The 16,316-nt window shown below is 33.3% G+C and overlaps 2 protein-coding genes and 1 pseudogene across 2 annotated transcripts; 2 read left to right on the forward strand and 1 right to left on the reverse strand.

Moving 5' to 3' along the window:
* The first annotated feature begins 745 nt into the window (after nucleotides 1–745).
* On the forward strand, nucleotides 746–3,034 carry LOC129877729 (probable WRKY transcription factor 30). The gene is made up of 3 exons (XM_055953256.1): nucleotides 746–1,469; nucleotides 1,565–1,693; nucleotides 2,319–3,034. The coding sequence occupies exons 1-3, from the start codon at nucleotides 1,228–1,230 to the stop codon at nucleotides 2,854–2,856; spliced, it is 909 nt and encodes a 302-aa protein (XP_055809231.1). The 5' UTR covers nucleotides 746–1,227; the 3' UTR covers nucleotides 2,857–3,034.
* Nucleotides 3,035–4,105: 1,071 nt separating this feature from the next.
* On the reverse strand, nucleotides 4,106–11,297 carry LOC129876822 (putative anthocyanidin reductase; annotated as a pseudogene).
* Nucleotides 11,298–15,571: 4,274 nt separating this feature from the next.
* Nucleotides 15,572–16,055, forward strand: LOC129875813 (hyphally regulated cell wall protein 1-like). The gene has a single exon (XM_055951044.1). The coding sequence runs from the start codon at nucleotides 15,627–15,629 to the stop codon at nucleotides 16,053–16,055; it is 429 nt and encodes a 142-aa protein (XP_055807019.1). The 5' UTR covers nucleotides 15,572–15,626.
* Nucleotides 16,056–16,316: the final 261 nt, after the last annotated feature.

Consider the following 16,316-nt stretch of genomic DNA (forward strand, 5'->3'; position numbering starts at 1 on the left):
ATGGCTTCGGCATGGTCTTGACTAGATGTCATATTTGATGGTGTTTGTCAGACCCATCTATTCTAAGTGTATTTTGACATCTATAGTGCCCATGATGAATAACCTTTTCTACATATATCAAGAACAACAAATTCAAGTTTAGAGATGTTAGACATTTTAAGAAAATAAAATTCTTACTCTTTTATTACTTTTTTAAAATAGCTCAAAGTGATAGAGGTTCGTGCTGATAACGTGTTATAAAATAAACTAACTTAGCAAATTAATAAGAAGGAGAGATAGTAAGAAAAAGAAAGAGAGTTGAGAGTTTTCAGTGTGCTTTATTTCATTGCAGATTCAATGCCTTTTATAGGCAAACTTCGTTGAAATAAATGATCAAGCTACAATACAAAATGCGTGAACTACTGAAAATACTATTTATTATAGTCAAAGTGGGTTCTATAGACATCCATTTTTTTACTTGTACAACAAGTAATACTTCTAACAATAATTAATGATTAAAAAAAAAGTACAGACTAATCAATCAAGGGATAAAATAGAAAGAGAAAAATGGAAGTTGGATTTAAATAGGCGGTGGCAAAAATGGCCCACTTTAGAAACTTGCTTTAATTATTCTTGAATTCTTTGTTCACATGACAAATTCTTCTGTCCCACTTTCCACAAATTTTCCTCCAATATATTCCCCTATCCTTACTGTTTCTGCAATTTATAAAGAAGCCTCTTAGTAATTACACAGCACCTTCACTTCCCTTCCTTTGTCCTCACTTAGGTCTTGATAATTTTTAGTGATCAATTTGTCATCTTTTTATATACAATTCTTAGTGATTTCAAATACCCATTTTCCATTTGAATTCTATACTGATAAACCCCATATAGTGCTTTTGGCTTAACTCTTTCCAATTCACCAAAAAAAAATGGATCTTTTTCCACTTTTGTTACTGAAGATTGAATCTTTTGGCCATTTGTCATTGAAGATGGAGTCATTTTGCTCTTTTGGTACTGAAGATTGGATTTTTTGCTCTTTTGTGCCTGAAAATTGAATCTTTTCTTTTGTCACTAAAAATTGAATAATTTCCCACTTTTTGTCACTGAAGGTTGAATCTTTTTGCTCTTTTGTCATTCAAGATTGTATCTTTTTCCACTTTTATCATTAAAGATTGAATCTTTTTTCACCTTTGTCACTAAAGATTGAATCTTTTGCCACTTTTGTCACTAAAGATTGATCCCCAAATGGAGAAAGTTAAAGATTGGGATAAAGAAACTCTAATCACTGAGCTTACTCAAGGGAAAGAGTTTGTAAACCAGTTTGATCCTCTGGCTTCACCAGAGGAATGTGATTTACTTCTTGAGAAAATACTTTCATCACTTGACAAATCATTGTCAATTTTGAATTGGAAGGTTTTTAATGGAACAAAATACCCTTTTTCTTCTACTACTTCATCAATTCCTGCTCAAGGCCAAAATAAGAAAAGGTGAATAAAATTTTAGGCCTCAATTAAATAATTTTCTATGATTTCTTGAAATTGAGACATTGGATTTTGTTCTTAACATTTATTTGGATTTGCAGAAAGAAAATGCAGCAATGGAGTAAACAAGTTAAAATATCTGGGACAGGGCATGAAAGTTTCAATCATGATGATGGTTACAGTTGGAGAAAATATGGGCAGAAAGACATTTTAGGAGCTATTCATCCAAGGTAAAAGAAAAAAAAAACTTTCTTTCCTTCTTTTTCTTTTTTCCTTTTGCTTTTTCCTTTTTTGGTTGTTAAACTATTTTCATATTATGACAACCACCCTTTTTCACTTTTGTTTGTTGGTGATAGTTTTAAAATTATAGAATATTCAATGCAAGAATGTCCTTAAATTCACAACAATTCAACTTTTGGACTTGAAGGGTGTCCAAATATATATACAGAGAGAGAGAGCCCCCTAAAGTAGTCACATTTTTATTTCCATTTAGACAAACCTATTACTCTATTAGATACCTGAAGTATGTTTGCCTATTGAACAAGAACAAGTGTGTTTCTTGAATAAAATTAAGAAGATTCATGATACCGCGGAAGCGCTAATGCAGCTAAGTAATTAGTTCTAAGTATTTACTTGGGAGAGGAGGAGTCTTGGCGTAACTGGTAAAGTTATTGTCATGTAATCAGGAGTTCGTACTATGTAAATAGCCTCACGTAGAATTACAAAACAAGCCTGCGTACTATAAATTCTTGTGGTTTAACCCTTCCCCAGCCCGGATCCCACGCATAGTGAAAGTTTAGTGCACTGAATTATCTGGATTTGTATCTAAGATGAATGTTACATTTGAAATTGCAGGGCTTATTACAGATGCACTCACAGGAATACACAAGGCTGCTTAGCAATAAAACAAGTTCAAAAATCAAAAGAAGACCCTGTAGTCTTTGAAGTCACATATAAAGGAATGCATAGTTGCAAAACCTCACAATCATCAATATTCATTTCATATGAAAACAAAAAGCCAAATCAGTGTCAAATAAAGAAACAAAAAGTTGAAAAGTTGAATACTATCAAAGAAGAACCTGTTCCTTTCACCCCACTAAAATGTGAAAGTCAAAATGCCCAATTCTTTGCCAATTCAATAGAGCCATTTACATCAGAATCCATCTACTTGTCATTGTTGCCTACTGATCAAGAAGAGGAGTTTGAGATGGGCAAGATTTTGCAAAGCTCAGAATCGGATCATATTGAGTTTAGCTCGACGCCAACTTCAGTAATTGATTCGCCATTCTGCGCAGACTGGGATTTATCAATGGATGGTCAACTTGATATTCAAGATCCTAACTTGATGATTGACATTTCTGAATATTTCACTGAATTTGATAGTAGTACGTAACAACGTCAGGAATTCATGTAAGGGATTCATACTATGCCAGAGTGTCACACCTAGGATTTGAACCTGTGACCTATAATCGGGTCATATTGAGTGTTTTTCGATACCTAACTTGAGAGCCAACTCTTTGAAAAATTATACTATTTATTTTTTTAAAAGATTTTATTCAAGTTGTTAATTAGCAGGATGCTCCTAGGCCAATTGGAATAGATCTTTAATTGGCAATGTTACAAACAGAAAAAAGAAATATGACAAGTGACTCTAAGCTTTGTCTAAAATATATTATGACATGTTTGTGACAAATTAAAATATATGCTAGCATTTATTAACATACTTGTATAATCTACACACAAGAGTTTAACCACACAAATTTTGATCCAGAAACCAGTTAATTAAGTTGCCTTGGGAAGCCTAAGAATAGAAAAACAACTGTTTGTTCTTTAATATTGGCCAATTCAAATTGATTGCTCTTTCAATTTTGGATCGATCCCCTGACTCTTATTCATCAGCAGAAAAGCTTAGTTCTGTCGAAGAGCTAACACCCCCTCCGACGCCCTCACCTGATCCTGATTTGAAGGCCCCTGAAGAAGTCATCATTTAGACGATTCAAAAATAAAGTGTTAAAGAATTACAAAAGTCTTACATTGGTGGTTAATAAGATAGGTGAACTCCTTATAAGGTTTGAATAATCCTTCTCCCTTTGAGCTATCTTTGGGGTGTGAGTTAGGCCCAAGACCTAAGTTTACATGGTATCAGAACAGGACTCATCTCACCCACTATTGAACCCCTGAAATTAAATTTGCGCATGCACCAGATGCTAAACATTGGGCATGAAGTGGAGTGTTAAAAATGACAAAAGTCTCATATTAGTGGTTAATGAGATAGATGGAGAAGGCTTGAGCAATCTTTCTCCCTTTGAGGTATCTCTTGGAGTGTGAGTTAGACCTAAAACCTAATTTTATATGGTATCAGAGCAGGATCTATCTGGGAGTGAGCTTGGATGTTAAAGAAAGTATCACATTGGTGGTTAATGAGATGAGTGGACTCTATATAAAACTTGGACAATCATCCTCCCTTTGAGCTAGTTTTTGAGGTGTGAATTAGGCATATATAAAGAATTTCAGAACACACAATCATCAGGCCAACGCTTCAATTTATAAGGCTTATTGGGCCATTCATTTGCAAATATTAGAATTATATTCGATTTCCACTTACAAATTGAATATAAGAATATTATCCTGCAAAGTGTTTTATTTACAGATTTTCTGTTTTATGATTGACCCATCTCAAGTGACAAAAAATCATATAATCAAAATAATATTTATAATGAAGTATGAAACCAAATATGAAATTTAGAACAACTTGAAATCTTGCTTTAGTTAGGAAGATAGCAACTCATACAAAAACACTATAAAATGCCTTTCTTCCTTGCACAAGTAACACAATCATCAAGTATCTCCTTCATCCCATATTTGTACACAAAACCTTTCTCTACCAACTTTTTCGATCCCCACTTGATTTCTCTCTTAGGGTCATTCAAGTACCTGGTAAGAAAAGAAAAAAAACATGTTCGATAAGTGATATTATAAGTTCATTATCTTTTTCATATCCCCAATATAATTCCCCGAACCCCACCTCTTGACCACCCCCGACCCCCAACTATATTACCTCACCCCTATAATGTTTTGTTACATTACATATAAATATTTTTAGGATAATATGTATTTGTTTATTTGGTCTATCCAAACAACCTCTCTATCTTTAAAATATATAGATAAGATTGCGTACACATCATCTTCCTCAGGTCTTATCTGTGGGATTATACTAGATATTATTTTTCTTCATTTGGGGGTAGGTCGTAGGGGAAGATCAGGGATTACACAATGAGGAATTGAACCCTCACTACTAACAAGTGAAACTTCATGTAATAACCAACTAATTAAGCTACTAAGATTTTCCTCACCAATAAGTATGTTGTATTGTTGCAATATTTTTGCTTAGTTACCAAATACAAGAAAATCAGAAAATTACTTATTTTTCTAGAAAATAATTTCCTTCGTACCAAACACATTAATTTTGTTTTTTATTTTTCACCCGGAGTTTGTTACCTGTATTGGAGCCCGACTAATTTTCGGATTCGTGCATTGCAGGATTCATTTCTGGAGAGTGCTCGACACTCTAAACATAATTTTTTCTATATCCAATACTAGAACTCAAGACCTCTAATTAAGCATGAACCAGAACTTACTCTTGGTTGACATTAAACTCTGGATAATTCTGTTGATAGTAATTGCCAATCTCTGCAGTAGAAACAAATGAGGTAGCACACAAGAAACTCCCATTGACAGAACCACCAACAGCAGCAACATTATTCATGAAGAACAAATGAGCTTCACACACATCTTCAATATGCACAATTGGAACTTTTCCAATAAGTTCCTCTAAAAACTTGAGTTTATTGTAGAGATTTTTCTCTTGAGTTAACACTGACAAGAACATTTCAGCACTCGTTGGTAGGGCTGTACAGGGCAAACCGATAAACCGCACCAAACCGACAAACCGAACCAAACCGGAAAAAAAAACGACTAGTGGTTTGGTTTGACTTGGTTTGGTGTTTGGAAAAAAAACCCGACCATTATAGGGTTGGTTTGGTTTTAACTAAAAAATGTCAAACCGAACCCAAACCGACCCGATTATAGATATACTACTTTTAAATTATGTTATACATAAAAATATTTATTAAAATGTAATTTATAAATATTTTTAAAAATTTTTTCATAAATTTTGTTTTCTTTCTTACATTTAGATTTGGACTTGAGAAGTCCATCTAAATAATATACAAAAAAAGCTCATCTTATAAAGTTAAAACTTCAAACAATGTTCTGCCTCCATTTTATATGTTGATATTTTGTACTAAAACTCTTTTTAAGAAGCACTGCTCTGTGCTTTTTATTAGATACTATGAAAAACCCGAGAAATCTGAAAAAACCCAAAAAAACTGAGAAAATTTGATATCGAAAAACTCAACTTTTATTGATTTGGTGTAACGACCCATTTGGTCATTTTGAGTATTAGAAATTTTTAGTTCAAAAAAAAAAAGACTCATCCGTAAATTTTTAATTGAGTATTTTGGACTTTTCGATAATTACGGTTATTTAGTTGAGGGGAAAACTTAGATAACTTATTTAATTAGTAGGTTAAAGTGTTAATTTAATTAATACTCTATACCAATTATTAAAGGAAAATGATAGGGTTTATTAATTTTGATACATAAGTAGAAAAGAAAAGAGAAGAAACAGAAAAAAAAAAAAGACGAGAAACCTACCTTCGCAGACGACGACGAGAAGAGGTTCATATTAGTATTATTTTATTATTATTATCATATGAAATTATGAAAGTAAAAGGAATGTAATCTGTGAACTTCAATAGGAATTTGGCATATTGTTGTTGCCACTGTTTTCGTAATCAGTGGCTTCAATTTTAACTATTATTATATTGTTTTATATTATAAATTAAGTTTTTATATATTGAGATAGGTAACTAAATATTCTATGTTATATGAATTACATCAAATTTGTGACATTGGAGAAAATTGAAACTTGACCCTAGGCTTGAAATTTAAAAAATATAAGATTTGATTTATTAATTGGCATCAAGATTTGGGAACTTGATTATAGATTTATGTGAAATTTTAGGTCTAGGCTAGACATATAGTAATATAGGTTCTACGGATTCGATTACTTACGAATATTGTATATTTGATAGATTGAAAACGTGAGGCATCGAAGAAAGAAAAGACATTCGTGAATTAACTTGCTTGGATTCGATTATTCAGTTGAGTAGGTTATGGTTTATTCTATGCCATAGATAGATTCTTAATAGCGATTGATAGTCATTGAGTAATGTGTGCAGTTTACTATGCATTTAATTGTTGTGGTTTGGATGGTTGATATGTTGTTGTGATTGGTCTGAAATCCCAAGATCGTGAAATCCATAATCTTGAACTTGCCCTATCAAAAATGGTGCCTTGAATAAAGATTGTTTGATGAAATATTGTCAATGAAATGGAATGTAATCATGGAGAATGATAAATTAATTATATTTGGATCGGGTGTCACGTTCCAACATGATATATTTGGATTGGGTGTCACGTTCCAATACGATATATTTGGATCGGGTGTCACATTCCGACATGGTATATTTGAATTGGGTGTCACATTCCGACACGGTAATATTAAAAGAAAACAAATTAAAATGACTTAATATTACCCAATCTTCAATAACTCATTTTCCAAAAGAGTGTGATGTGGAGGCTTGAGTCCTCATGTGTGATCTCAATATAGTTGACTGGTTATGTAATTGTTTATTAGTTGCCACATATTAAGTGTTATTGTTGATTTCCCGCTATTACTTATTGCATGTTGATTTCTATTTTGAGTCGGCCGATGATACTTACTCAGTACATGTTGTCCTGTACTGACCTCTACTTGTATCTTTTCTTGTTTTATTTTGTGGAGTGCAGCGAGTCTTCCATCGGCTTTGACTCGACCTCAGTTCTAGTCAGTCTCCAGTTCATCGGATTGCAGGGTGAGCTATCCTTCTAGCTGGCGATGGAATCTCTAGTTATGACATGACGTCCTTAGTTTTCGGACACACTATGTTAATTGTTTATTCTGGTGTTGATATTTTCAGACCTAGTTTTAGAATTTAGATGTCCTTCATGTGATGACTTTCAAGTTTTGAGAAAACGTATTTAATTGAGCTTCCGCGTTATTGTCATATTTATTAGTTGGGGTTTATATCGTTGGTTCTCCTACCTAGAAGGTTAAGTGTGGGTGCCACTCATGGCCCGTTTTGGGTCGTGACATTTGATTTGGTTTATAGATTTAATAATCCGACATAAATGGTTTGGTTTGATTTGTAAAAAATCCGAACCAACCCGATCCATGTATACTCCTACTTGTTGGGATATAAGGTAAGTAAGTGTGTCCACCTACAAGGCCACAACATAATGCCACCACTTCCGGACCTTCCTTCTCAACTTCAATATCTCTTTCTCAGCTAGCATCTTTGACTCTGTATAATCCTATAAATAAATGAATAACAAAGTTTATGTTTTATGCAATGTTGGTAAAAAAATCAAATTACATAATCAAGTTACAAAAAAAAGACATAAAATTATCAATAACACATCTGAACTATCATTTTTTTGTGAGCTTCACACTTCAACTATTAGTTGTTCAGTATCTATATATTAAAACACACTTCAAAACTGACTAGGACAATAACTATCATTTATTCCATTTTCTTAGTGAACTATTACCATCTATTCAACCATGTACTCTCTCTATTCCATATTAACTGAATTTGTGAGGCAATGCACACATATTAAGAAAAACATTCAAGGACATAATTTAAACCATACTTTCCACTATTTCCCTTTGTAAAATCATAAATATAACTTTCAATGTAGTGTGATTTATCTCCTAGAAAATATAAAACTTCAATAGATGAAAGAAAAAATATGAAAAAAGTTTCAAACATCCATCTTGAATTTTGAACAATTCAATTATATTGAACAATGAAAAATCCCTCAAAAATTCAATTAATATGGAATAAAGAGAGTATGTTTTATACATTTATAGATGGTGATAGTAAGAAAAGGAGAATATTTGATAATTGAGGTGTGAAAATAATAATTAATGTGTATCTATCTCTTTTTACCATTTAACCTCTTAAGGATTTATTCCATCCGGTGTTTGGTACTCATATTGAAGTCTGACTAAATTCGAATTCGCGTTGAAAAGTCCCACATTAGAGGGTAAAGCGCTCTCCAACAAAGGCAACTCTATACCCAAGGAGACTCAAATCCGAGACCTCTTGATTAAGGATGAAAGAGTACTTACCACTCTACTCCAACCCTTTTTGGAAATATATGGACTTAAAAAGAGAAATAGTGACCTCAAGAAATTGGAGATTGATTTGATTCATTTAATTCTTAACATGACTCAATGATATAAAAGCTTTAAAGAAGGTCAAATGAAATCTTCCTTTTGTTTCAATTTGTTTAGCTTATTTTGAACTTGATCACACGGAGTTTTTAAAAAATAATATTTGTGAATTTTATGGTCTTAAATAAAAGATATGTTAAATCTATCAAAATATCTTTTAATTTATAGTTTTAAATATGTAATGTGAAAAGTTGAAATTACATAATTGGTAAAAAGGGAAAGGATAATTCTTTTTTAAATGGACTAAAAAAAGAAAATAGATCAAACAAATAGAGACGGAGAAAGTAAAAACATTAAACTCACCCTAAGCCAGTGTTGGGTGTAAGGATTTGAGAAATTAAGAGGTGTCCAACATGTTTCATCCATTAATTCTTTGAAACTAATCCCATTTTCCTTCAATGGGGAGGCAGTTACAATAGAGGCAGTATAGATAAGTCTCTTCACTGTCCCATATTTAAGGCAAATTCTTCCAATTTTCTTGACTACATCAACAGTAGCCTCTGTTCTATTTTTGTACTGTTTCATATCAAGGTCAAAATTCACTTATTAAAACAAACAAAAATAAAAAGAATTAATTTGAATTTTTCCTTCGTGGAATAAACTAATAAAAGGAATATATGACGCATAAATTGAAACGAGAGAAAGGAAATTATATCTAGAGATAGGGGGTGGGTAATCAGTCAAAAATATTGGGCTTAGTTGTGTCTATTGTAGTCATGCTACTCTGTTGATGATAAAATGACGATTGAAATTTCGAAATCCAAATTTTTAAACTTATATTTGAATACAGATAAAAGAATTTTACAATTTTTAAAATAAAATTTATATATTTAAAACTAGGTAAAAAGTGTTTGACCATAGTCGATAAGATTATAAATTATCGAATATGATTCTAAAAGATCGGGAAGAACATCCTGCTTTTAACTACACAAAATCACACCTTTAATATTATGCAAAATATGGTTGATATTGTGTTGTATATAATGATAAAACCATGCTTGTAATTATAAATCTTTGTATCTAAATAGTTTCTAATTTATCAAAAAAAATTCCACTCGATGTTCGGAGTCAGCATTGGAGTCCCGACTAAATCTGAATCGTGCACTGCAGAGCCAATTAAGAAGTGATACTCCTAACATGATTTTTTCCATACTCAGGGCTCGAAATCGAGACCTTTGATTAAGAGTATAGCAATTCTACTAAGAAAATATAGAATATTTATCATGGCATCAGAGTTTACAAAATATTTAAAAGACATCTAAAAAAATTCCAGTCAAAGAAAATTTTAGTTGACTCTCGAAATTTCAATATGTCACATAAATTGAAACGAAGATAGTACATATTACTATCTATCAATTTATTTGATGATGAAAAAATTAATAACTAAATGTCAATGTACAGTAATCAAGCTCAATCAAAATTGGGACAAGTGTCTAAAATTTGAACTTGAAACCTTAAGGAGAATTTTGAACACCTAAATCACTAAGCTAACCTCTAATCTTGTATTCAAGTATTCAACGAATACAAAATCAACATATATATAAAAAAAAAAATTAATCAAAATTGTTCGAATGAGCACCCTCACCCCTCCTAGATCCGGCCCTAATAATTCCATACCTGATATCCTTCAGAATGCATGCAATAAAGGGGTAGCAACATGGAAAACAAATTGACAGCCTTGAATAGCCTCCTCAAATTCCTCTGCTCTATAAATGTCAGCTTCAAATGACTTTAATCTTTCATTTGCACCACTTAAGCTCTTCAATAGTCCTACCTTTGACTCATCCTCTGCACTTAAATCAACTCAAAAATCATTTTAAAAAGTATCTACACATATATATAGCCAGATTTAGGAGTTATGTTGTTCGAATACTCTAAAAATTCCGTCGGTTGTGCTTCAGATCATTCAAAAAATAGAGGATCAGATACAAGTATATCCACTATTAGAAATAGAAGTTTTTAATCACCATGAATCAATGAGAAATTTATGTTTTAAAAAATATGATTTTTTCCACTCATTTTTTACCGAACCAGCTTATTAGAAAAAAACATGGCGGAAAACAGATTTTCACTGAAATACTGAGAAACTTTCTAATTTTTTTCGTATGAAAACAATGCTATTTTTCTTTTCTTACGAATTCAATCAAACTATCTGTGGAAATACCAACTGATCATTTTTAAAACAAAATTTTTTAAAAGAAAAATAATAATTATTTGAGAAATCCAAGCAACATAACTTAGGAATAAAAGAAATTAAAAACATACCCAAGTTCCTTTGGGTAGCATGAACAATGTAACCTCTATCCAAAAGTTTTTTTTACAAGAGAAGAACCTATGTACCCTGCAACTCCTGTAACACAAACCTTGCAAGTGTTTTTCTCCTCCATTTGTTGGGACTTTTACTTCATTTCTTCCTCTTCAACCATTTTTATAATTGGGATATGATCTAAGTGAGTGATAACTGGAGCTTGAGGACAATATAATACTAGAGTCCATGTGCTATTTTTTGTCCAATTGTATTGGTAGTTGTTAAAAGTCTATTTTGGTGTATTTATATATAGAGAAATTTAAAAGCTTAGGTACGTTGACATTATATTGTAATGAAATATCTATCGTATCAATGCAACTAAACATGTTGTTGAAAGTTATCCCCATTATAGTGCATGTTATTAGATCTTATTATTTATGCTAAGTACCAATAATTGTGTATTACGATTCAAATTCATGATATTAAAATTATACACTATTATATTCAATAATTGTATGATTCAACTTCATGATTTTACGATTCGGGTAAAAGAAAATTGGATTTTATTAGTATTTCGAATAAATAGTTTATACATGAAGAAATTTGAATAAATATTTTGCGTTTCATCGGCAGTCAAAAGTAATTTTACCTAGTTAGTAAGTATTGATGATTTAGTACGAGATTTTTAAATTTGAACATACTATAATATTCTAAAAATGGAAAGCATCAAATATCAAAATTAAATTGCCAAAAAATCCATCAAATGTCGAACAATTATTTTATGATTCGGATAATTAGTTTATATAATAATTGTTTTTCCTGAAAATACTCTGATATTTTGACCAAAGAAAAATAAGATTAGTGAATATGTTTGAAAGAGATCAATAAAATTATTCATATATAGAATCTTTTGCTACCGTTTGATTGTCAGAAAATACAAAGGAAAGTGATCAAAAGTTCTTTGTTCTTCTGTTTGTTTAACAAAAAAATATTTTAAATCTTTCTCATGAAAAAAATAGAAAAATATATCTATTATCTATTTATTTATATATTTGATTTCCTCCTCATGCATGAAAAAGGTACATTGGAGTACGCTTGTTTATTGGATTAAAAACAAATCTAAAAATGTCAAAGTGGTATATTTATAGCAAATTTTAAATATTTTAAATATACGAGTTAGAATATTCTAAATAAAGAATGTCACTTAATAATTAAATTCAAAATTATTACAAATAGAATCCAATAAATAAATTTCCTGATAATGGCAACTGACTTGTTTTAAATGTGCCACTTGATTTAATATCAAATTTGGTTGTCTTTCTTTTAATATGATATAGACTTAGATTCCACAGGACAAAATACAAAGATCAAATTAAGAGAAAATACATAAAGTCCACCCTAACTTACACCTTTATTCATAGTAGACACCTAATTAATTTTGTGAGGGTCTTATTACCTTGTGAAATAATTTTCAATCACAAATAAATTCGTCTTTTTTTATTCATTTTCATCTCATGTTTGAGAGGCCTGTTTTTGCGCAAAAATTTAATCTCAAATCAGTATTAAAATCTCATGTGGCATTGCCAATTTGAAAATTCTCCTATGTAAAATAGACCCAATACCTTTATTGATAATTTGAAAAGCTATCAGGATCCAATTTCTTAGGTCATGATGACATCTGTTAACACTCATCAGCAGGTAAGTCTAACCCTCAACATTTAGCCCGGAACTAGAGGCAACAGGCTATCAAGCGGAAGATGAATGAATAAAGCGGAAGGTAAATAGTAATGAGAAGAACGAGAATAACTGAAATAATACACAAGGAACCGCCCTAAGACCTGACATCAGTCAGTAATCGAGCGTCTAAATCAAAATAGGAGTACAAGTCTTTTAAATACAAATATAAGTACAAACAATCCTAGAAAGCAAGTAAAGATTAGTCCTAGCCCAAAATAAATGGAAATCGACAACTCCGGACGCCAGGAGCTCACGCAATCTTTGAATCAACAGCTGCTCTGCGCTAGTTCAAATAAACGGCGATAATCCATACTATGATCTGCAAGATGCAAAAGTGTAATATGAGTACCAACGAATGGTACTCAGTAGGCATAGACCGACTAAGTTGCACAGATAAAGCAAATATAAATAACATATAAATACAACTCAAGTAACTAATCAGGAACTAATACAGGGTAGTACAAGAAATAAGGCAAAGAAATAGGATACATGGATGAAAGAGCGAAGTCAAGAAATGCACCTGAAAGAGCAAACCAATAATCTATTTACAATAAGCAGTTACCATAGGATCCAACTAATCAAGAATGGACTACTAACTGTCACCGCAAATCACATAGCCATCTAAGGACTAATCCAATTAAACATAACAGAAGATACCAACAACTACTCCAAACTATGACACCCTACTGACCAACTACGAATACAACAAGAGATAAGTACAAATATAATCAAATAATAACCGATCAGATGCTCAAACCCCCAAAAGGTACAAACAATGACAAACATACCTCCGGCCATCATAAAATTGAGGGACCAAACAACAAAGAAATATACTGGTGATAGGTTATGCTAATAAATGCAAGTTTGTAGTAAAACTAGTAATATCATCGGTGGCTCCCAGAGATCATCAACAAGTGTATAGACATACCTCAGCCCCCGGCCTGCCAGGTGGGATCCATGCAGCTTCCTCATCCAGTTCAGTGGTGCACCGGTCAGAGAGGTCCATAGGAGGCGCAGAAAGTCTGTATATATTGTCTGGGTCCAAACCAGGTCTTATGTAAATATATAACATCCCCGTAGTGATATCGGAGAGTAAATATCCAAGCCGATGTAGAAAAGGGCGATGCCGTGTCGAATAGTCAAATACAGGTTAAAGGCATCCCAGATGCAGCCAATGTAGAAAAGGGGTAATGTCGTGTCGAATATTAATAAAAAATAAGCGCATCCTCAATGCCTCTAAAACTGTCAGTATAAAAAGAAGCACGTTCTTGACGCCTCATAAATCTCAAAATCAATGTCCAAATGATCTAGGTGGTACGACTCCCATTGAAACTAGTTTAAAAGTAGTAAAAATGTGAGAAAGTCTTCTAAAAATTAATAGTAAAAACCCATAAAAAATTGGGATCGTACCACAAAATATGTTAAAATGCTCAATTAATGGAAGCATGTCATCACCAACATCCAAACAAGACACACTCAATCCAAAAGGTAACATCAAACCATATCATACTATCAAGGCAAATGAACTAACCTGGGATCCAATCGCTCCTCGAATACGACCTCGGGATCAATAATAAATAATAGATATAATGGCATCATAAGCCTACCGCTAAATAAAAAATAAAGTAATTGAAAAACAACTCAAAATTATCCAGGGGAGAAAATATCTATAGGATCGACGCTTTACCCCAAAATATGTCATCTCAGCTTCCAACGAGAACTGCTAGGCCATACCTATGTCTACGACGTGCCACAAAGGCCTCAGGCACTAGCATAAAGGCACACCAACCATAACAAGCCATACCGGAAGCTACACCTAGCTATAAGGGCAATGGAACGCAAGATGAAGCATCTAAGGCACAAACCTAGCCTAAAGCCATCAATACCAATCCTAAAAGGATAATAACGCTAAGTCAATACCACAAATAAGACTCCAAGATTAAACTAAAAATTTCACGGGACTATTCTAGTTTAAAACTCAATTAGAAAATAAGGAAACAGAATGAGAGGGAGAGAATTCTAATCTCGATAAATACTGTTAGAATTTATGATAATATATTCTGATTTTGTATAGTTGTTATATTTGGTAGGTGTATATTAAGCGACATAATTAGCCCTTAATTAAAGCTAATCAGTTTGGATCCTTAGTCTAACTTTAGGCTTGTAATCTTGTATATAAACTAATTATGCTTAAAGAATAAGACAAGGAGAATACTTCTTTCATGGTATCAGAGCTCTAAGTTTTAATCCTCACTCTTCCGCAACCTCCGTTCGTCTTCTTCCTGTTGTATTTTTTTCTTCTCTTTTCTCTTCTCCATGGCTGAGTCCAAATCATCCTTTCACCCTGCTCTTGCTGTTTCTAACATCAAGAATCTTGTTCCCATCACCCTTGAGATGGAGAATGTTCAATATGCAATGTGGGCGGAACTCTTGAAAATTCACGCACGATCTCACAAAGTCATAGACCATATTATTCCTCCAGCAAAAGGCAAGGAGAAGCCTCCTAAGACAGAGGAGGAGATGGAACTGTGGGTTACCCTTGATGCCACGATACTCCAATGGATCTATACCACTATCTCTCAAGATTTGCTACATATAATTCTTGAACCCGACACCACGGTGATTGAGGCTTGGAATAGGCTGCGTGATATATTTCAAGATAATAAACACTCCCGTGCCATCACACTTGAGTACGATTTCACTCACACTGAAATGTGTCCGCGTACTGTCAACATCTCAAGTCCTTGTCGGATCAACTCAAGAATGTCGGTTCTCTGATGGTAAATGACCGACTGGTTCTCCAATTGGTGTCCGGCCTTACCGAGCCATATAATGGTGTGGCCACACTCATCCGTCAAAGCGATCCTTTTCCCCAATTTTATCAAGCTCGCTCGATGCTTGTTCTTAAAGAGGCCGGTCTCAAGAAGACGTCTCAAAACACATCTTCTGCTATGGTTGCTCATGATTCGGACAATTCTCATGACTCTGTTGATCAATTACCCTCACGATGCCATAATGCAGGTGGTAGACGGCCTCAAAGTTGTGGACATTCTGGTAAGAATAGAAATTCTAGTGGGGGCAGAGGGAAAGGCAATTTCAGCGGTGGCTCAGGTAGTGGGGGAAAGGGCGGTGGCAACAACAACCGCAATGGTGTCCAGCAGCAACCCCCCACTAATCAGTGGACCTCTGGGCAGCAGTGGATGTAGTGTCCATGGATGCAGTGGGCTGTACCCTCATGTCCACTTCCTACTGGACAATGGTCCAGGCCCAACATGAATTTCTGACAGCAGCGCCAACAGCCACAGCCCAGTATTCTTGGGCCCCGTCCTCAGTGTCACGACCCAACCCCGTAGGTCGCGACTGGAGTCCGACCTGGACCACCCGTACACATATCTATCAGCTGTGGTCACATTGAACTGTAAATAAAACAATATCATGTAACAGAGCCCCACTGGGCGATAACATTT

Source organism: Solanum dulcamara, chromosome 12 (genome assembly GCF_947179165.1).
Source record: "Solanum dulcamara chromosome 12, daSolDulc1.2, whole genome shotgun sequence".
Lineage (NCBI taxonomy): Eukaryota > Viridiplantae > Streptophyta > Magnoliopsida > Solanales > Solanaceae > Solanum > Solanum dulcamara.